The 22,790-nt window shown below is 41.7% G+C and overlaps 1 protein-coding gene across 1 annotated transcript in view; it reads right to left on the bottom strand.

Annotated features, from left to right (window-relative positions):
- NSMAF (neutral sphingomyelinase activation associated factor) overlaps positions 1-22,242 on the bottom strand; it is a 65,816-nt gene extending 43,574 nt beyond the window's left edge. The window contains exons 1-2 of the mRNA XM_061438792.1: positions 22,019-22,242; positions 3,681-3,770 (exon numbers count right to left, since the gene is read on the bottom strand). Coding sequence (XP_061294776.1) covers positions 3,681-3,770; positions 22,019-22,077 — 149 coding nt within the window. The 5' untranslated portion in view covers positions 22,078-22,242. The remainder of the gene's footprint in view (positions 1-3,680; positions 3,771-22,018) is intronic.
- Positions 22,243-22,790: the final 548 nt, after the last annotated feature.

A 22,790-nucleotide genomic window follows, 5' to 3' on the forward strand; every position in this document is an offset into this window, starting at 1 on the left:
TTTTTATAGTTGGTTTGTAAAAAGCCACAATTCCTTTAGCTGATATGGCTCCTAATATCTGTTAATCTAAGACAGTGTTCATTTCCCCGCTTTATGGACTTTGCTAAACACATCTCTGTGGTTTTCATCTATCACACTTCCTTTATGTCAGAGGCAGTGCACACGTACTGCCCTCATATCAGGAGGCCCCAGTGGATTCAGATAATACCCACCTTGACACGTGCATTAAAATATTTCTCAGCAGCTTTTCACCTGCTGGTTTAGCAGCCACTGAAGAGTATGTCTAGATCAGGGGTTAGCAAACTTTTTCAGTAAAGATCCAGGGAGCAAATATTTTTGACTTTGTGGGCCATTTGGTATCTGTCTCTATTCAGCTCTGTTTCCCTGTTGTCACAGAAAACCAACCAGATACAAGATGTAAACAAGTGGGTGTGACTGCATTCCAATAAAACTTTATTTAAAAACCCAAGTGGCAGCCAGATATGACCATAGTCTGTGGATCCCTGATTCACTAGGGATTGAAATTTTTAACAATCCTTCAGTGTTTGTTATCTAGAATTTATCAAAGAACAGCTTTAATTATCTATGATTTGGCCACCCTGAAGTACAATTTGTACCAGGAAAGCAGGAAAAATGCTTGATGTTTTTTATCAAGTTTTAGAAAAATGAGTCGGTGTCCTACAATCCTTTGAAGTTAAATGATACACACACACACACATATATATATACGTATGAAATTATTTATATCACATATATATATATATATCATTATGAACTCATAGGAGTTGAGCCCTTATGATACATTCCAATCCCCTATAGTCATTCTTTTTTGATGCTCAATCTGCTCCATTTTTTTTCCCCCCCAACTTTTCAGGGTGGCCTTGTGCCCTTTTAATTCAGTATGCAATCATTTTTGATATTTTTCCTTACCTGCCAGGATAACAAGATGTTCCAGGCTCACCTCCCTCACTTTTCCTGCCCCTAACTTAGACTCAGGCACTTCTCCAAAGAGCCCTCATTGCTTTTACTGGAGAGAGGCATTCACAGGGCAGCTCATTGCTACTGAGCTGTTTCTAGGTCTTTTCAGAAGGCAGAGCTAGAAACTACTTTCTTTTAAAAGAAAAGCATATGACTCCATATAAGCATTACCAACTCAAATCAAAGATCCCAAGGTTTTTACTTAACTCCTTTAATATTAGATCTGTATCTCCTTTGTACTGAAAATCTCGATCTTGGCATTTTTCTTTATCTAACTGTATAAAACTGTGTGTATAAAACAGTTCCAAAATAATACAAAAATACTTAACATTACTACTAAAACAATTTACAATATTTTTTGCAATTATTCTTTAACTGAAAATATATTTCACCAGAGACACAAATTATTGTGTTGTGAAGTTGATTAAAACAATTCTTTTCCGTGATTAATCGTCCAGCTTTCTATATAGCTAGGTTTATTTGTTTCATTTTCTTTTTAATTTTTAGAGTTTTCTGCCTCTCCTGAAATTTAACAAAGAAATAAATTTTATATTGCATATAAATATTCCTATGGTTCCAAAAACAGAGCTATAAAAAAAGGTACATTCAGAGGCATCTAGCTGTCATCTCTGTATTATCTCCTGATCCTCCTTTTTCTATGTAGATAACCATTTCCATTAGCTTTTTGCTTATGCTTTAAAATATATATATATTTAACTTTTAAAAACATAATCAATATAACAGCCCCATTTTCATATGAAAGATAGCATCCAACACCAAATATTCTTCCCTTGCATTTTTCACTTAATATGTGTTGGAGAAAAATCTACAGTAACACACAGAACCTCTTCATTCCTTTGTTACAGTTTCATAATGCTCCAGTATGTGGTCATTCCATAAGTTATTCAGTCACCTACTAAATTATTTCCAGCATCTTGCTATTACAAGTAGTCCTACAATAAATGATCTTGGACATATGTCCATTTATATACTTTCTAGTGCATCTCTGCATCTCTGAGGTAGTTTCCTACAAATAGCATTGCTAGATCAATAGGATAATGTACATGCAATCTTGCTAAATATTACCAAATTCACTTCCATGGAACTGTACCATTCCAACCTAATAACTTGAAAATTACAAAAACAGGTTTCAGTTTGCTTGCTTATATTTGTGCTTCAATAATGACCAATGTATTCAATTTTAAGCAGGACATTATTATGACAGCAGAGGAGCATTGGGAGAAAAAAAAGGTATGAAATTAGAGAAAAAAATATGTTCAAAATTCTAGAGGTAAAAAAGCAAGGTTCCACTTTCAATTAGAAAAATAATTATCTAATATGATTGAACGCCAAGGAAACCGATATGCCCAAACCTATCAAACAAAAAGCTAAGTGAGTTTCACTTTGGTTTGTATTTATATAAATAGTACACAGTTTTGATTTAAACAAAAACTACACGAAATTAATGCTTTTGAACTGTAGTACTGGGGAAGACTCTTGAGAATCCTTTGGACTTCAAGGAGATCCAACCAGTCAATCCTAAAGGAAATCAGTCCTGGATATTCATTGGAAGGACTGATGCTGAAGCTGAAACTTCAATACTTTGGCCACCTGATGCGAAGAACTGACTCATTGGAAAAGACCCTGATGCTAGGAAAGACTGAAGGCAGGAGGAGAAGGGGACGACAGAGGATGAGATGGCTGGATGGCATCACTGACTTGTTGAGTAAGCTCCAGGAATTGGTGTTGGACAGGGAAGCCTGGCGTGCTGCAGTCCATGGGGTCACAAAGAGTCGGACATGACTGAGCAACTGGACTGAACTGAACACGGTTTTGATCCTTTCAGGATTAAAGGATATTTCATTTTTAAAATGGTAAAAAGTAAAGTGTTTATCTAATACCAAAGCCATGTTCTAAATTGTAGCCCGTAGTTGTTAAGTGACAAACCAAGAGAATTAACAGATACATTTTAGTTAATTAAAGTTGGCATTTTAAACCAAAAATAAAAAAACCCTTCATTATATACTTTTGCACATACCTTTCAAAGGGTGTGGCCAAAGAAACAATCTACTTTTACAGTAATAAACAATAATAATTAAAATATACAGTATTTTGCTTCTAGTTCAAATCAAATTATTCATTTGAAAGTCCTGATTTTTACACCACATGCACTGATGTTTTATGATCATTACTCTAAAACACCACAACCCAAATAATTGAGCATACAAGGACAAAAGGGATGCAAGAAAAAAGTGATGGAATGAATCAGGGGCCCATCGGGTGGATTTAGGAACCAGACCCAACCTCTGAGGAATTAGTACTTAGCTTTAGAAAGGGCTTCCCTGATAGCTCAGTTGGTAAAGAATTTGCCTGCAATGCAGGAGATCCCAGTTCGATTCCTGGGTTCGGAAGATCCCCTGGAGAAGGATAAATCTACCCACTCCAATATTCTGGCCTGGAGAATTCCATGGACTCTATAGTCCACGGAGTCGCAAAGAGTCGGATACGACTGAGCAACTTTCACTTTCAGCTTTAGAAAATATCTTAAGTTATGACAATCTGTACACTGCATTTATAAATCCCTTTCTTTTCATTACTTTCCCAATATAAAAGAAGGGGAAAACTGTGTGATCATACATTTAATTTTAAAACAGACAACAGAAAAGTCTGTAAGTCTGCAGAGATCTAAAACTCCTCCTTACCTTTCCTTCTGGCTGCCCTTGTGCTGAATGTGATGAGCCGTGTGCTGTTCAAAGTAGTACTCCTCCAAGTTAAGCAGAAGCAAGGAAAATCTACATTTGGGGAGAAAAAAAGAAAAAGGTTACTTTTTTTTAACATATTAAGAAAGCAGAATATTTTACACGTATTCCCAAAGTGCTTTTCCATCTTTAACATCAAAAAATACTTATTAAGTGTGTATTATATGCCAGGCATGCCTCTCCATCCAGAAAGACCTGTCTAGTTATGTCAAAAGTAAAACTGTTTTGTTGCTCAGTCACTAAGTCACCTCTGACTCTTTGCAATCCCATGAACTATAGCCCACTAGGCTCCTCTCTCCATGGAATTTCCCAAGCAAGAATACTGGAGTAGGTTGCTATTTCCTTCTCCAAATTTGTTTACCAAGTGGATCTATTATTTCTTTACAGAAACTCAATAATTTCAAGAAACAAAACTTATTCTTGCCTGAACAAAGCTCAGAGCCTTCCCACCTACAGAGTTCTCGCCCTCTGTTCCCTGTGACTGCACCCTAGGCTCCTGTACCACACACACCACTCCAGTGTCATGGCTCATGGGTGGGTGAGTGCCTCCTGCTACTCTCACAAGACCACAAGCCTCTGAGAGGTAGATCTTTAGATATTCCCCTGTACTCACTGGAAAAGACCCTGATGCTGGGAAAGATTGAGGGCAGGAGAAGAAGGGGACGACAGAGGATGGGATGGTTGGATGGCATCAGCGACTCAATGGACATGAGTTTGAGCAAACTCCAGGAGATAGTGAAGGTCAGGGAAGCCTGGCGTGATGCAGTCCATGGGGTCGCAAAGAGGCGGACATGACTGCCTCACTCAACAACCAACCTAATGCTTGCACACAATGACTATGTTATAGATAAAATAAGCAAGTTGAAACTGAATGGGATTGAAAAATAGTTGCTTTTAAAGTTTGAAGTGCTTTTTTAAAAACAAAGCTTTAAAGAAATGCATTATTTAGTTGTATGGCCACAGAAAGAAACACATGGCAAAGAACTGGAAGCAACTGTTTTGTTTTGTGGTCAGGACCCAGAAACACCGACGGCACCAGAGTTACAGGGAGGGAGAGGGTCTCATGAAAAACGTGGCACTTGAGCTGGGTCTTGAAGTTCCTGTGTAAGAGGGAAAGACATCTAGATTAAATACGGCAGAACAGACCTCTAGATTAAATACGGCAGAACAGACCTCTAGATTAAATACGGCAGAACAGATCTCTAGATTAAATATGGCAGAATAGACCTCTAAATCATATATGGCAGAATAGAACCTAGATTACGCAGAACAGACCTCGAGATTAAATACAGCAGAATAAATATGCATGGTTTATTTCTGCTCCCTCTGGGAACAACAATACAAAGTAAACAGAAGTATTTTTTAAATAGTAAAAAGCCATAGACTAAAGAAAACTGGAGGGGCATACAAGCAAGTGACAAGTAACGGTAAGTTTGTGAGCAAGACAGTGAAAGCGGACAGCCAGTGGATGGAGGAATCAGCAGTGACCAGAAACCAGGAGAGCGGATGCCTCCAGAGAAGGCACCAGTCAGGAGAAAACCCGAAGTTCCACGACTGCAGGAATAAGGCAGCAAGAAGGCAGGGATGAAGCCAAGGTGATGCTGAGAGTCCGAATGAGGCTAGTCACCCAGATTCCTCCCCTGGTAGTTCTCCCGATACACAGTTTTTCAGTAACAAAGTTAAACAAGAGGCTCCCAACTAGACATCAAGCACAGTGCAGAGCGTGAGAAGGTGGTTACACAAAAATCAGGAAGACATATCACACTCCAAGTAGCAGTCTGGTGGATTATCTTTGGAAAAAACTAGTGCTAAAGAAAAGACCCATGGCTACCAGCATTTGAAAGAGCATCATCCCACACTGAAGCCCAGCAGAAGAGGCCTGCCCACGAGAATTACATGCTTCACCCTTAAATATAAGACACCCCAGGATTACCAGCTTCCAGTGTGAAAGAAATAGACCAAGCAAGCAGAAGAATACAACCTGAAGGACTAGAAACGTGTACAGAAAAAGCGGTCCAAAGACTATAATTAACATCCTTACAAAGAAGAAATTATATCCATAAACCAAGATATGGCTCACTTAAAAATTTTGAACCAACAGAAAAGTAACTCATAAACTAAAAATAATGACAGCAGGAACCAGCTCTACCATCACAACAGGCAACTTTTATTGGCCTGTTCTACACTGTAAAATCCATGAACAAGAATTAATCATAGGCTAAACTGCCAGAGCTCAGGGTAAAATGCTCACTATTAGTACCTACTGTGAATTTCAATACAATCACAAAAGTTGGGATTGCTAGGAACATCCTTTGATGCATCAGATAATTTCCAGGAAGGTATAAATCAGAGAGATAGTTACTAAGTACATTGCCCCTTACTTTTAGCTTGTATTAATATCTTAATAAGCTGAAATGCTTTGCTTGGGCGGGAGCTAGGCAACCCTTCCTCCTTCATCTCCCCACTTCTCTTAGAGAGAGGGTAAACTAAAGTATTTGTCAGTAAGACAATGGCATAATTTTGTGGCTGTAAGGCAATGGCACCCCACTCCAGTACTCTTGCCTGGAAAATCCCATGGGCGGAAGAGCCTGGTAGGCTAAGAGCCGGACACGACTGAGCGATTTCACTTTCACTTTCATGCATTGGAGAAGGAAATGGCAACCCACTCCAGTGTTCTTGCCTGGAGAATCCCAGGGATGGGGGAGCCTGGTGGGCTGCTGTCTATGGGGTTGCACAGAGTCGGACACGACTGAAGTGACTTAGCCGTACTTAGCTGTAGCACAAGTAGCCTTCATAAACAGCAAGCTCTTCCATATAAATAAGATATAATCGTATCTTTAATATTGTTAAAATGTCATACTTAGCCAAAGCATAATATTGTTAAAATGTCTATACCAGCCAAAGCAATCTATATATTCAGTGTTATCCCTAACAAACTCTCAATGCCAATTACTGCAGAAATAGAAAAAAAAATCCTAAAATTCATACAGAATCAGAAAGCTAAAATAATTGAGGATAAAAAAACTGGAAGTCTCACAGTTCCTTATCAAAAGATATTACAAAGCTATAGTATTAAAACAATGTGGTCCTGACATGTAGACCAAAGGAACAGAATAGAGAGCTCAGAAATACTCTCATATCTAACGGATCTTCAACAAGGGACCCAAAGTCACACAATAAGGAAAGAACTGTCTCTGCAACAAATGGAAATCTGGGTATTGACATACAAAAGAACGATCCTGAACTCTTCATAATATATATAAAAATTAACTCAAAATGAATTAAAGGCCTAATTTTAAGACCTGAAACTATAAAACTCTAGGAGAAAACATAAGGGGAACGCTTCATGACACTGGATTTGGCAATGATTTCTTGGCTATGACACAGCAAGCCCAACAAAAGCAAAAATAGATAAGTGTAACCACATCCGACTTCTATGACACGGAAGTATGACTACTACTCTGCAGTAAAGAAAACAGTCAACAAAGTGAGACGGAGGGATTTCCCTGGTGGTCCAGTGGCTCAGACTCCATGCCCCCAGTGCAGGGGCCTGGGTTCGATCCCCAGTCAGGGAACTAGATTTCACGTGCTGCAACTAAGACCCAGTGTAGCCAAATATTAACAAAGAGAGAAGGCAACCTACAAAATTGGAGAGAATATTTGCAAACCATGCATCTCATAGCGAGTTAATATTGAGAACATATAAAGAACTGCTGCTGCTGCTGCTGCTGCTAAGTCACTTCAGTCGTGTCTGACTCTGTGTGACCCCATAGACGGCAGCCCACCAGGCTGCCCCGTCCCTGGGATTCTCCAGGCAAGAACACTGGAGTGGGTTGCCATTTCCTTCTCCAGTGCATGAAAGAACTGTTACAACTCAACAAAAATTAAAGTAAAAAATGGACAAAGGTCTTAAATAGACACTTGTCCAAAGATATGCAAATAGCCAGAAAGTGTATAAAAAAGATATTGAACATCACTAATCATCAGGACACTGCAAATCAAAATCTCATACACTATTACAAAACAATAAACATTGGGGAGGATGTGGAGAAATTGCTGGTGGAATTGTGAAATGATGTAGCTACTATGGAAAACAGTACAGAGGTTCCTCAAAAAATTAAAGCTAGAACTATCATATTCAGGTTCCCTCTGGTGGGCAGATGACTCCTATCCTCCTTCACAGGCCCACAGACTCAGGCATCTCTCACCACCTGCTTCTCTGTTGGTGTCGTTTAGTCACTCAGTTGTGTCCGACTCTTTGTGACCCCACAGACTGTACCAGCTCCTCTGTCCGTGGAATTTCCCAGCCAAGAATACTGGAGTGGATTGCCACTTCCTTCTCCACCTGCTTCTTTAGCTACTCTTTAGTCCTTCCAAGTCATCTAATTGCTCTAGCAACCAGGATATGTTTATAGACTCCTATTCATTAAAAGGCTTGGCTTCTAATGCTCCATGCCTAGAGCCAGAGTCAAAAGCACGATGAGGTTATCACCTCACGTGGCTCAGAATGGCCATCATCAAAAAGTCTACAGACAACAAATGCAGGAGAGAGAGTGTGGAGAAAAGGGAATCCTCCTACACTGTTGGTGGGAACGTAAACTGGTACAACTACTACGGAGAACAGTATGGAAGTTCCTTGAAAAACTAAACCTAGAACTACCATCAGTTCAGTTTAGTTCAGTCGCTCAGTCGTGTCTGACTCTTTGTGACCCCATGAATCGCAGCACGCCAGGCCTCCCTGTCCATCACCAACTCCTGGAGTTCACTCAGACTCACATCCATCGAGTCAGTGATGTCATCCAGCCATCTCATCCTCTGTCATCCCCTTCTCCTCCTGCCCCCAATCCCTCCCAGCATCAGAGTCTTTTCCAATGAGTCAAGTCTTCGCATGAGGTGGCCAAAGTACTGGAGTTTCAGCTTTAGCATCATTCCTTCCAAAGAAATCCCAGGGCTGATCTCCTTCAGAATGGACTGGTTGGATCTCCTTGCAGTCCAAGGGACACTTAAGAGAACCAACACCACAGTTCAAAAGCGTCATTTCTTCGGCACTCAGCCTTCTTCACAGTACAACTCTCACATCCATACATGACCTCTGGAGAAACCACAGCCTTGACCAGACGGACCTTTGTTGGCAAAGTAATGTCTCTGCTTTTGAATATGCTATCTAGGTTGGTCATAACTTTCCTTCCAAGGAGTAAGCGTCTTTTAATTTCATGGCTGCAGTCACCATCTGCAGTGATTTTGGAGCCCAAAAAAATAAAGTCTGACATTGTTTCCACTGTTTTTCCATCTATTCCCCATGAAGTGATGGGACTGGATGCCATGATCTTCGTTTTCTGAATGTTGAGCTTTAAGCCAGCTTTTTCATTCTCCACTTTCACTTTCATCAAGAGGCTTTTTAGTTCCTCTTCACTTTCTGCCATAAGGGTGGTTTCATCTGCATATCTGAGGTTATTGATATTTCTCCCAGCAATCCTGATTCCAGCTTGTGTTTCTTCCAGTCCAGCATTTCTCATGATGTACTCTGTATATAAGTTAAATAAGCAGGGTGACAATATACAGCCTTGATGTACTCCTTTTCCTATTTGGAACCAGTCTGTTGTTCCATGTCCAGTTCTAACTGTTGCTTCCTGACCTGCATACAGATTTCTCAAGAGGCAGGTCAGGTGGTCTGGTATTCCCATCTCTTGAAGAATTTTCCAGTTTATTGTGATCCATAAGACCCAGCAATCCCACGCCTGGAAATATAATTTGAAAAGATACATACACACCAATGTTCATCACAGCACTATTCACAACAGCCAAGACATAGAAGCAACCCGAACATCCATCAACAAGAAGAATGGATAAAGAAGATATGGTACATATATACAGTGGAAAATAAATCAGCCATAAAAAAGAATGAAATGCCATTCGCAGCAACATGGACAGACCTAGAGATTATCATACAAAGAAAGTCATAAAGAGATAGACAAATATCATAGATGAATCATATGTGGAATTTAATTTTTAAAAATGATATAAATAAACTTATTTACAAAGTAGGAACAGACACTCAGATTTTTAAAACAAGCTTATGGTAACCAAAGGGGAAAGGCTGGGTGGGAGGCATAAATCAGGAGCTTGGGATTAACATACACACGACTATATAGAAAACAGATAACCAACAAGGGCCTGAGAACTCTACTCAGTAACCTCTATGGGAAAAGAATCTGAAAAAGAAGGAATGTATCTTTATGCATAATTGAAGCACTAAGCTGTACACTTGAAACTAATACAACACTGTAAATCAACTATATTCCAATAACATTTAAAAAATAAAAACAGAACTACCCTATGACCCAACAGTCACACTTCTGAATACATATCCAAAAGCACTGAAAACGTATCAGAGATACTTGCATATCCATGTTCACTGCAGCGTTATTCACAACAGCCAAGAGATAGAAGCAATCTAAGTATCTGTTGATGGATGGGTGGATAAAGAAAATGAGGCATATACATACAGTAAAATATTTTTCAGCCTTAAAAAAAAAGAAGGAAGTCTTGTCACATGCTACAACATGCAGGAACCCTGAAGGCACTGCTGCAGGTGAAATAGATCAGTCCCAAAAAGACAAATACCACATTGTTCCACTTATCTAAGTATCTAAGAGCAGTCAAACTCTTACTAAGAGAAAACAAAATGGTTGCCAGGAGCTGGGGGAAGGACAGAGCTTCGGTTTTGCAAGATTTGAAAGTTCTAGATATGAGTTTGGGTGAACTCCGGGAGTTGGTGATGGACAGGGAGGCCTGGCGTGCTGCGATTCATGGGGTTGCAAAGAGTCAGACACGACTGAGCGACTGAACTGAACTGAAAGTTCTAGAGATTTGCCACCCAACACGTGAACATACTTAATACTACTATACTGTGACTTAAAACTGTAAATACTTAAGTAAAAAAATAGTAAATCTTAGGTGCTTTTTTTTATAAAAGGGTTTTTAAATTTTTTTTTTTATTTTGTTGAAGTATGTGGGTTTTTTGGCCAAAATAATCACATCAGGTACTATAGAACTAAAGGCATTATTTTGGTGAATAATTTATATCCTCCTTAATGTACCAATATGCCTATTTTGTAAGAAATGTAAAACACATAATGAAGGAATATAACTCAATCGCATTATTCAAAATTAAAGGATTAAGAAACCTTTCAGAGTTATTTCCTTTGTACTGAAATGTTCAATTATACCTGCTTGAGAATTTTTGTATGTAAAAATTATTACCATAAATTTACACTGTGTTTTTGAACAATGATTTTCAAACTGCATTCCATGGAGTAAAAGTTTCCACGCTTTAAGAGAACCTAAAAACCCTTTTATAATTTTATGATCTCAGCCATAGTGTTATATCAGTATAACAGACTATAAATTCTTTCTTTAGGAGACCCTGGGTCCTGCTCCTGGGTATTCCTTAGTTCAATCCATGTTTACAGAGCTGTAGTGGCATTTTCTGTAGATAAATTGACTCATTCGGCAACTGAACTTTCCTGAGAAAGATTCTGGCCCATCCTCATAAAGCATCCTGCTCAACACTTAACCAACAATGTAAACAAGTTCACTGCGGGCAGCCCTCAGAGCTAGGCTGCATTCACAGCTGCTCAATGATTGTTCAACACTCCACTGACCAACAGTGTTTAGAATGGAGCCCAAAGATTTTGCCAGTCAGTCGATTTTCTAGGCTGGAGATGCTGAGGAGATTGAGAGAAGGGAAAATGTGCCAGCTCACGTTAGGAGTGTGTTCACAGCCGGCTGTCCTCTATTTCCATCTTTACTCTGAATACCTCAACACGATCCTTGGATTTAGCCAGACTGTAGGGACTCCACTACCTACCTGGAGAGCTGGTTTAACTAACTTGAGCATGTCTTAAAATGGCCTCTGAAACAAAATATGAAATTAAGGGGAACTCCCTGGTGATCCAGTGGTTAGGGCTCTGTGATTCCACTGCAGGGAATGAAATGAATGAAAGGAATGAAATGAAGAAAACGTTGAACGGACAAGGATGAGAACACAGTTCTGTGACCCACTGTTAGAAATGTGCCCCCAATAATGTACATTTGACAGCAACCTCTGAAAAAATGAATCTTACTCCACCTAACTCTATGAACGTCAATTTCTCCTTTCCCAATTCTGCTATTAACACAAAACGAAAGCTTACTCTCTGCCAAAATTCAGCTGAACCGAATCTACTCCATTTTCCCAACCCACCAGTCAGAACCCTGTCAAAAGAGATTAGATTAGCATTAGATGACTTCACAGGGAGTTTATGCTGCAGATGGGTGACAACTTCCTCTTCGGTTTATAAATAATCTGTCTAATCTAGAATGAGCACTAAACCTGTGTTTCTCAAGGTCTTTCAGTTTCTTCACCAAGAGTCACAGCCCTGGGAGCAGGCTTCCAGGAGGGTTCTCTACACCATCGAGAAGATAAAGGTAGAGACAGTTTGAAGGAACAAACAACAGGAAATCCAGATGAATGCTTGATTACTGTTATCTCCAGCAGGGCTTCTCATGCTTTAATTACCCGGGGATCTTGTTAACATGCAGATTCTGATGCAGAAGATCTGATAGGAGCCTGAGATTCTGCATTTGCTAATAGGCTCCCAGACAGAGCTGACGGGAGAGCCAAAGACCACACTTAGTGTAACAAGGTACTAAGTCTCCATGAACCAGGCTTGGAGCATTCCTGAATTGTTCTAAATGTCAAAGATACGATAAAAACAAGCACTGACCCAGGATGTAAAACAGGAGCAGCATGCTGCAGTGGAAACGGGGCCGGGCTGGATCAGAGGACATTTGTTTTAGGCTCAGCACAGCCATGTCTTGGCTACTGGACTCTTGGTCAAACCACTTTGCTTTCTCAGGCCTCCAACTATAAAGTGAGGGGTAGGGAGCCACAGCTTAGATGACCTCAAAAGTCCTTTCTTAACCAGTGTCTGAGCCACCAGGGAAGTACCAGTGGGTTTATAGATTAATTAAATAAACTTGAGTTTAAAGAATCAGCAGGAATTCCATTTTGGGCATCATGGCAGATTAAATTTCCAAAGAAACAATCTCAATACAGAGCCTCTAAAACTGCTGGATTACTGAAAACTTCACATGCTTGGCTGAGGTGATGGAAAAGTAAGGGAAGGTCTTGGAAGAGAGAAACCAAGAAGTCAGCAAGGCACTGGAGGAGGCTTTTCCCAACTGTCTGAGCAGCAGAGCCTGAATTCAGGAGGGAACTGAGATGGGGAGAGGGAAGGAGCAGAAAAAGCTAGGGTCCCTAAAGTAACAGCCTCTAGGGGTGAACATCCGTTAGATCACAGAAAAAGCAAGAGAATACCAGAAAAACATCTGTTTTATTGATTACGTGAAAGCCTTTGACTGTGTAGATCACAACCAGCTGTGGAAAATTCTTCAAGAAATGGGAATACCAGACCACCTTACCTGCCTCCTGAGAAATCTGTATGCAGGTCAAGAAGCAACAGTTAGAACCAGACACGGAACAACAGACTGGTTCCAAATTGGGAAAGGAGTACGTCAAGGCTGTATATTGTCACCCTGCTTATTTAACTTATATGCAGAGTATATCATGCAAAATGCCGTGCTCGACGGAACACAAGCTGGAATCAAGACTGCCAGAAGAAATATCAATAACCTCAGATACACAGATGATGCCACCCTTATGGAAGAAATGAAGAACAAAAACGTCTCTTGATGAAAGTGAAAGAGAGTGAAAAACCTGGCTTAAAACTCAACATTCAAAAAATTAAGATCATGGCATCCGGTCCCATCACTCAATTGTTTCCCTATCTATTTGCCATGAAAACAGTGCGAGACTTTATTTTTGGGGGCTCCAAAATCACTGCAGATGGTGATTGCAGCCATGAAATTAAAAGACGCTTACCCCCTGGAAGAACAGCTATGACCAACCTGCTGCTGCTGCTACGTCACTTCAGTCGTGTCCGACTCTGTGCAACCCCATAGACAGCAGCCCACCAGGCTCCCCGTCCCTGGAATTCTCCAGGCAAGAATACTGGAGTGGGATGCCATTTCCTTCTCCAATGCATGAAAGTGAAAAGTGAAAGTGAAGTCGCTCAGTCGTGTCCGACTCTTAGCAACCCCATGGACTGTAGCCTACCAGGCTCCTCCATCCATGGGATTTTCCAGGCAAGAGTACTGGAGTGGGGTGCCATCGCCTTCTCCAATGACCAACCTAGACAGCATATTAAAAAGCAGAGACATTACTTGGCCAACAAAGGTCCATCTAGTCAAGGCTATGGTTTTTCCAGTGGTCATGTATGGATGTGAGAGTTGGATCATAAAGAAACTTGAGCGCTGAAGAATTGATGCTTTTGAACTGTTATTTTGGAGAAGGCTGTTGAGAGTCCCTTAGACTGCAAGGAGAGCAAACCAGGCAACCCTATTCATATTCATTGGAAGGATTGATACTGAAGCTGAAACTCCAATACTTTGTCCATCTGATGCGAAGAATTAACTCATTTGAAAAGACCCTGATGCTGGGAAAGATTGAAGGCAGGAGGAGAAGGGGATGAGAGAGGATGAGATGGTTGGATGGCATCACCGACTTGATGGACATGAGTTTGAACAAGATCTGGAGATAGTAGGGAGCCTGGACAGGGAAGCCTGGCGTGCTGCAGTTCATGGGGTCGCAAAGAGTTGGACACGACTGAGCGACTGAACTGAGGGTGAAAATAAAAAACCACCCACCGTATCTTCCCAGAGGGATACTGCAGGACCTTGGCCCCGGGCAGGGGACATAGTAAGTCTCCTTTACAGCCTGAGACTACAAGCCTGCCTTAACACGTATTAGGGTTAGAATTCACACTATCTACTTAGCCCAGTAACACTCAGAGCAAACAAGACCAGTTCTGTCTCCCCCAATCCCAGGCACATACACATGCAAACACTTTCTGGAAAAACACTCATTAAACCGAGATCTCCAAGAATAAATTCAAAGAGGCCACCATTGAAAACCATTAAACAAATGAAGAAGTAAAATGACTAAATGAAGGTCAGTACAAGCAGCAGACCACTAGTCAAACCTGTAAAGTCTACAGTTAATTTATTTTCTGCATCTGTTCATTACAAGAATAGTGCTTAGTTTCTCAGTCGTGTCTGACTCTGCAACCCCACGAACTGTAGCCCACCAGGCTCCTCTCTTCATGGAGTTTCCTAGGCAAGAATACTGGAGTGGGTTGCCATTTCCTTCTCCAGAGGAACTTTCCAAGCCAGGGATTGAACCTGGGTCTCCTGCATTATAGGCAGATTCTTTACCATCTGACGGGCTTCCCTGGTAGCTCAGACAGTAAAGCGTCTGCCTACAATGCAGGAGATCCGGGTTCAATCCCTGGGTGGGGAAGATCCCCTGGAGAAGGAAATGGCAACCTACTCCAGTACTCTTGCCTGGAAAATCCTATGGACCAAGGAGCCCGGTAGGCTACAGTCCATGGGGTCGCAGAGAGTCGGATACGACTGAGCGACTTCACGTCACTTTACCATCTGAGCCACCAGGGGAAGCCTGATCATTACAAGAATTAAAGAAATAGGACATCAAAAACACAAAAGATCAGACTTTTATAAAAAAATGATCAAGGCAGCTGTAAGTGAACCAAATGAAATTAGGAATTTAAAAATATAGTAAGTGAAATTAGTTAATTCCTTGGGTGTCCAGTGGTTAGGACTCGGCACTTTTACTGCCAAGGAAGGGCCTGAGTTCAACCACTGGTTGGGGAACTAAGATCCCATAAGCCACGCGGGGAAGCCAAAAACAGGAAAAAAAAAAAAAAAAAGAAAGTGAAATTAAAACCTTAGTGCAAATTAGGCAACTAGTGAAAAAGTAAGTGGTAAGATGGATTTAAATAAACTACATGCAACACAGAAAAATCAAGATACATATGAAACAGTTGTTATGAGAGATCAGGGGCTTAAGGAGCTGAGCTGAAGATCTAGCTACAAATTTTCCAAAACTATTTCAGCTTGAGGAGCCCCAACTAGCAGAGATGAACCGAAGGAAGCGTCTATGCAGACAAACAGCAAAACAGTACAAAGAAAAGACCTTACAAGCAGCCAGAGAAAGGGCAGATTCCTAACAATGAGACTTGAACAACAGGGGTGTGTTGCAGGCTCATCTCCCCAAATAGAAGGTGGCCCCCTACAAAGCTCCATGGAAACCTGTTCAGTCTTGTGTTATGGCAACAGTCTGGGTCAACAAGGCTTGGACCCCAGTGTCTTAATCATGCCAGAGAAAGTGCTGGCAAGCCCCTAACCATGTTTACAGATACACAGAACCTGCCTCATCCACTGTGTCATGCAGACTCAAGTTCCAGGCTGAGATAGCCCCTGAGCAAGCCAGGGGAGGGGCCAGGCCAACCCATGGCACTAAAGTTGCATGGGACCTGGAGAGCAAGGCTCCATCACAGCATAACAACACCTCTGTATCCTGGCCCTCGATCACCCCACGGGGCCCAGGCTCCTCCTGAAGTGTGAAGCCTGACCCTGTTGGGGGCTAAGAGCCACACCCAGAGGGCAGGGCACACAGGTTACTGATCTATCTGTACTTTGTTGGGTCTTCTCTCCCCCATCCAATGTTGCTCCAATAAGTCGCATGCATATTACAGAATCTTCAAAATGCTGAGAGAATTAAACAAGCAGCAAAATTGATTTTCAAAACAAGGGCCATATAGGGACATGTTCAGGCAGACAAAAACAAACATACTTTACTATCATCAGACCCCCATCATCAGGGGAACTCCTCAAGGACATTCTTCAGGAGAGAGAAAATTCTATAGGGAAGACACATGCAAGAAGGAATGCCAAGACAATGAAAGATATGCATGTAAACTATACATGTATTAACGAGACAATGATACTGTCTGATTAAAATATAGATTGCAAATACTGGACAATAGCAGACTATAATTTAAAATGGGACAAAAGGAGCTAAGTGTCCCAAGGTCCTTATATTGTTAGGAAGGAGGGTAAAGAGAATGATTGGCCTCAGACCTTAGTTCAGTTCAGTCACTCAGTGACCTTAGTTTTCTGAATGTTGAGCTTTAAGCCAGCTTTTTCACTCTCCTCTTTCACTTTCATCAAGAGGCTTTTTAGTTCCTCTTTACTTTCTGCCATAAGGGCGGTGTTATCTGCATATCTGAGGTTATTGATATTTCTCCCAGAAATCTTGATTCCAGCTTGTGCTTCTTCCAGCCCAGCGTTTCTCATGATGTACTCTGCATGTAAGTTAAATAAGCAGGGTGACGATATACAGCCTTGACGTACTCCTTTTCCTATTTGGAACCAGTCTGTTGTTCCATGTCCAGTTCTCACTGTTGCTTCCTGACCTGCAAACAGATTTCTCAAGAGGCAGGTCAGGTGGTCTGGTATTCCCATCTCTTTCAGAATTTTCCACAGTTTATTGTGATCCACACAGTCAAAGGCTTTGGCAGACCTTAAGGTAAACATAAATGTTAAAATTTCAAGGAAAAGCACTAGAAAAACCAGAAACAGAATATATAACTTCCACATTCTTCAGGAAAAATGAAAGGGAACAAAGGGATCTTGCTAGTTAATCCAAGAAAAGGAAAAAATAAGATAAAAAAGTAAAAATGATTCCAAATATATCTGCAATATTAACAAATATAAGTGGGCCAATCTGTGAAGAAATATCAGAAAGAATAAAAAGTTCAACTACAAACTACAAGAAATAAGCTTAAAATCTAAGGATAAGAAAAGTTGAAAGTAAAAGAATGAAAACATATATAATGCAAACAACCCAAAGAAAATATAGCTATATTAATAGCAGACAAAATATAAAAAAATTATTACTAGATGGAGTTCATTGTATGTTGATGAAAAACTTAATTTGCTAAGACATCAATTCTAAGGTTAAGTAGACTTAATAACATACCCTGAAAATAGTTACAGTGAAGTTGATAGAAATACAAAATGAACTTAGCATCATGAACCCTCTCTCAATCAGAAAAATAATTCATTAAGGAAATAAAAGATCTAAACAATTAATAAGCTTAATGTTAATACATATACAGGATATTGTAACAATATTAATATAAATCTATCTTCAACATCCTATTGAATATTTGTGAAAACTGACTACATATTGTTACAATACAAAATTTCAAACTATTATACAGACCTTATTCACTGAGCACAGATTAACAAATTAAAAGAAGATAATTTAAAAATCTTCTGAAGTTGGAAAATCTGAAGTTGGAAATGTTAAATATCTGATGAGTAAAAAATGATACCACAACAGTATTTAGGGGAAAAAAAGCAATGAATTCATTAAATGATCATTTCCATTTTACATCATTTAAAAAACCATACAGCAAACACACTCAAAATCCATTTGTGTGTAGATTCTGGTGTCTTTTTAAATGGTAGCCACTTTGGAAGAAGTGAAATTGAGACAGTAAGAAGGGAATAAGGTGACAGGTATTTCCAGTAAAGCCAATGTAAATTTTAAGTTAACCAAAAAATTTGCAACATTTATTTTTACTCTGTTTTTTGGTTATGTAAGAAAAATAAATCCTATTTCTTTACATCATAGTTATGTCAATTTCTCTCAGCCCATCAGTGTTCCTGGCGGCTAATTGAGTGCTGATTCTGAGTTTATTTTCGACACCTGGCAAACTCCACAGAGGTATGAAAGGAACAGGATGAACAGTCTTTAAAACGAATGATTAAACCAGACTATAACAAATCAGTTTTCCCTCTCAGCAATTATTTTTAGTATAACAAATACAGACACACTGACAAACATATTAAGTAACAGATTTTATATCAGGCAAGAAATTTAACATCAGCATAACCAAGAGAATTATGCACAGATAGAATGTTTGAAGCAAAGCTGAAATCTGAGATATGCCTGTAAAATGATGAATGTAATTTGTGAGCCCAATATAGTATTCATGATCGTCATGTTTTAGCCTGGAAGGACAGCTTTCAAGCCACAGCTAAGTAATTTGTTCTGAAACTGTAGACAGAAAACTGACTCTCTCCCAGTAGGGACAAGCCTCAACTGTCTCAATTTCTCTATCACCTTAAAAGAAAATAGCTGTGGTCCCACCACACCACTCCTAGACCTGAAGATAAAAAATATGTAACAATTAGCTTACTCCATCCTAAAGGAGATCAGTCCTGGGTGTTCATTGGAAGGACTGATGCTAAAACTGCTACTCCAATACTTTGGCCACCTGATGCGAAGAGCCGACTCATTTGAAAAGACCCTGATGCTGGGAAAGATTGAGGGCAGGAGGAGAAGGGGACGACAGAGGATGAGATGGTTGGATGGCATGACCAACTGGATGGACATGAGTTTGAGTGAACTCTGGGAGTTGGCGATGGACAGGGAGGCCTGGCATGCTGTGGTTCATGGGATTGCAAAGAGTCGGACACAACTGAGCAACTGAACTGAACTGAAATCCTGAAATAGAAATATCTAAATAGTGGTAGTTTGTAGAATTCCCTCGTATGTTAACCCACTATACACATCTACCATTCCCAACAATTCCAAGACATGTGAACTGTCTTTAGATTTTTACATTTATCTTCATTAACACATGCAAAGGACATTTCAGAACACCAGTGAGATCAATATGGTTTCTTCCATCTAAGTCTTAACCAGAAGAACAGAGTATTTAGTTTGAATAGCCAATTAGCTCTTTGTTTTCTAATAGTGAAAACTACCCAAAGCTTTACTTTAAAGCATCATCAATAATTGATACCACTCTACCGCTGTTTAAACCAGAAACCTGAGAGTGGGACTGCTGTTTAGCAAGTAAAAATACAGGACAACAGTTAAGTTGGAACTTCAGATAAGTTACAAAAATTTTTTCGTACAAGTATGTACCACATATCACATGCGACATACTGGAAGATTTTTCACTGTTCACCTGAAATTCGAATTTAACTGGGCGTCCTGTATTTTATCAGACAACTCTAAGATAGAATTCTCCCTCTGTTACCTCTCACATGCAGTCCATCCCAACGAGGCTTATCGATTCTCCCTCCTAAAAACATCTAAAATCCATCCACTTTTCTCCATTTCTTCTGCCATCACATTGGTCTAAGCCACCAATCTAAGAATTTCCCAACTGCCTCTCTGCTTCTACTTTTGTAGAAATACCACTTTCTCTAAAAGTATCAGCATTAACTTTATACTAAGAGAAATAAAAGCTAACTTCAAGTTTCCCCTTTCCGGGTCATTATTGAGTAGCTGAATAGCAGCAACCTAAACTCTCTTAAGCAGCATCAGAGGGACCCATGAAATCGCAGCTCTGAAGAGTGAGGACTTTTCAGGGGTGATCTCTGAAACAGCTCCAAGGAAAGTAGCAGTTCTCTTGGGTGTGTCCAAGTCAATGACCTCTATCAATCATCTTGCTAAATGGTGTTTATTGCTACAAAGAGATAAGCTAAGAAAATCTGTGCAGCCACAAGTAAATCAGTAGTTCAATAAAGCTGGTTTAAAACACTCTTGTCTTTCAGAAAGAATTCCAAGATTTAGAAAGAGACTGCTTGATTGTGAGATATTCCTGTCCTTCAAACTGCTATTCTAAGAAACCATCCTGGTTAGTGTGCCCATCAACCCAAGGTTGCAAAGCCACAGAGCAGAGCACTAGAGAATTTAGGTAGTCGGTAAGTAAGAGGCAAGTGAAAAAACTATAGCACTGACTTTTTCACATTACCGATGCTCAAGAACAGTTGCCACCTCCTGACTAATGAATAATAAGTATTTTGGTTGTTCAAGCTACAGAGAGCGCAGCTAACCTGTCATGCTGCGTGATCAATGGATAGCAACAAAGCGGATTATACAGAGAAATGCCAGTGCAGACTTTAAAGATTTGTGTGATACTGCAGAGCTGTACCAGCTAACCAAATTAAACACAAATTACTGCCATGGAAGTAACTGGCAGAAAACAGGTTTCCCTGTATATCAAAGAGGCCCCTGGAATTGTTACAAATGACTCTTAGATCATAGAACACGATGGCAATTCAAGTGTTTCAAAGTTCTTACAATGTAAATTTGAACATTCATCTATTTAATACAGAATACCCAGTCTTAATGTGGTTGGCACTGAACAAAGAAACTATTCAAGCTGTCGCCACATGAAACAAGCATTCAAAGGGGAAGTCAGAACAGCCTCTTATGAGAGTGAGTTCCTTTATTGAGGATCCAGTTATTATTATTCAATAAACAAGCCTTTCTGTGGATAAAACCTAATGATGCCACCAAAATCGTTCTTGGAAGCCCCATCCAAGATACAGCGTTTGGTATGTCTTCTTCCCTACAGTGGAAAATAGAATTTCAGCCTCCGGACACCCTGGCAGAGGCGGGTGGAAATTAGCAATTGGAAAGAGGTGTGAATGGTTGCACCGGGTCCAGTCAATCTCTAGAAAAAGAAGCATGGATGCTGCAAGAACAGGTAACCCTTAACGCCTGCACTTGTATTTCATGTATAATCTGTTTTGTGGGTCTCCACTGATCACACAACGTGACAAGCTGGCAGCACTTACGGCTCCACGACCAAAATACGTGTAAAACGATTCATTCCCAGTTTCTGTCGGCACCTGGGACCAGCAAGCTGTTTCCGTCACACGAAATACACTGGAAACTGGCTTACAGCAGAAGTGAGCTTATAAAGGGCTTCCCTTGGAGAAACCGAGGATCAGAAACTCTGAATCCTAACTGCTCTGAGACCATTTCAGCCTCCGCCCGCGGGACCCCGAATCCCCCCGGGATGCGCTTTCACAAGCACTCATAAGAAGGTCCACTGCTCGGCGGAGGACGTCTGGGGCGCGGGGGAGCTGGACGCCGGCTTTTCTCTGAATAAGGCCGCTCTTTGAGGCTCTCTCCCGGCCCAGGAGGGCAGAGAGCGGCCCGGGCATATGCTTTGGGGCTGAACTTGGGATGGGAGCACCTGCGTCTGCCCCGCGGGCGGGTGGTCGCCAACCCGCGCGGTGTCGCCCGAGCGAACAGCCCGGGACCGAGTGCGGAGATCCGATGCCCGGGACCGGGGGAAGAGGGCCCGCCGAGCCCGCTTACACCCCGCTCCCACCCACCCTCCGACCCCTGACCCCTTCCGGGTGAGCCGGGCCGCGGCGGCGGGACCCGCGTGGCCGCCCGGGCTTGGGGTTCCGGCGCGGGATGGGCCCGGCCCGGCACCCGCTCCTGCTCCGCGGTCCCGGCGGCGGCCCGGCCTCTGCGCTCCCCGGCGGGCGCTCACCTCTCCCTGGAGTAGAGCTGCAGCTGCTGCTCGCGCTGCCTCTTCCGGGTGAACGCCATGGAGGGCGGGCGGGGCGCGCGGCTCCAGCTCGGGTTCCGCGGCGCCGCCGCCGGCCGAGAGGTTGGGAGCCCGGGAGGCGGGCCGGGCACAGCGGGCCTGCGGGCCCCACGAGGAGAGCGCGCCTGCGGCCTGGCGTCCCGAGCCCGCGCTCAGCGCCGCATCCCCGCCGCGTGGGGCCTCGGCCGTGACTCAGGTCGGAGGAGGGGCGGGCGCTCGCCCGAGGCGCCCAGGACCCAGGGCCCGGCCTGGGGTCCGTCCCTCCGCCCCAAATCGCCGCCCCGCGGCTCCATTTCACTGCTTTTCCTCATGAAGACGGAAGCCCACCCTGAACTAAGTCAGCGTGTGGGCCACGGAGGTTCTAAATAACATTTGAGTCTTTAATTGAAATAACTAGTCACATGATTCTCTTTTTGCTAACAGCTGTGTTTGAGATGCAACTTACACGCGAAACAATTCAGCCATTTAGAGTGTACCAATCAGTGGTTTTTAGTATATTCACAGATATGTCCAACTATTCGTGCAGCTGAAATCCAGCAGGACCCTGGAGGGAGGGGGCAGGGTGGCTCCTGGCTACAAAAGCCTTTCTGGGTCCCTGTTTATGTTTAAAGAAAAATGCTTTAGTCTCCTAGGCCTTCCCTGAGTTCCCAAGGGCAGCTTCATGCAGTTACTAACCAGGGCAGAGGGAAGCAGAGACGAAGGGAAAGCAGTCCAA

The sequence above is a fragment of the Bos javanicus genome, chromosome 14 (genome assembly GCF_032452875.1).
Source record: "Bos javanicus breed banteng chromosome 14, ARS-OSU_banteng_1.0, whole genome shotgun sequence".
NCBI lineage: Eukaryota > Metazoa > Chordata > Mammalia > Artiodactyla > Bovidae > Bos > Bos javanicus.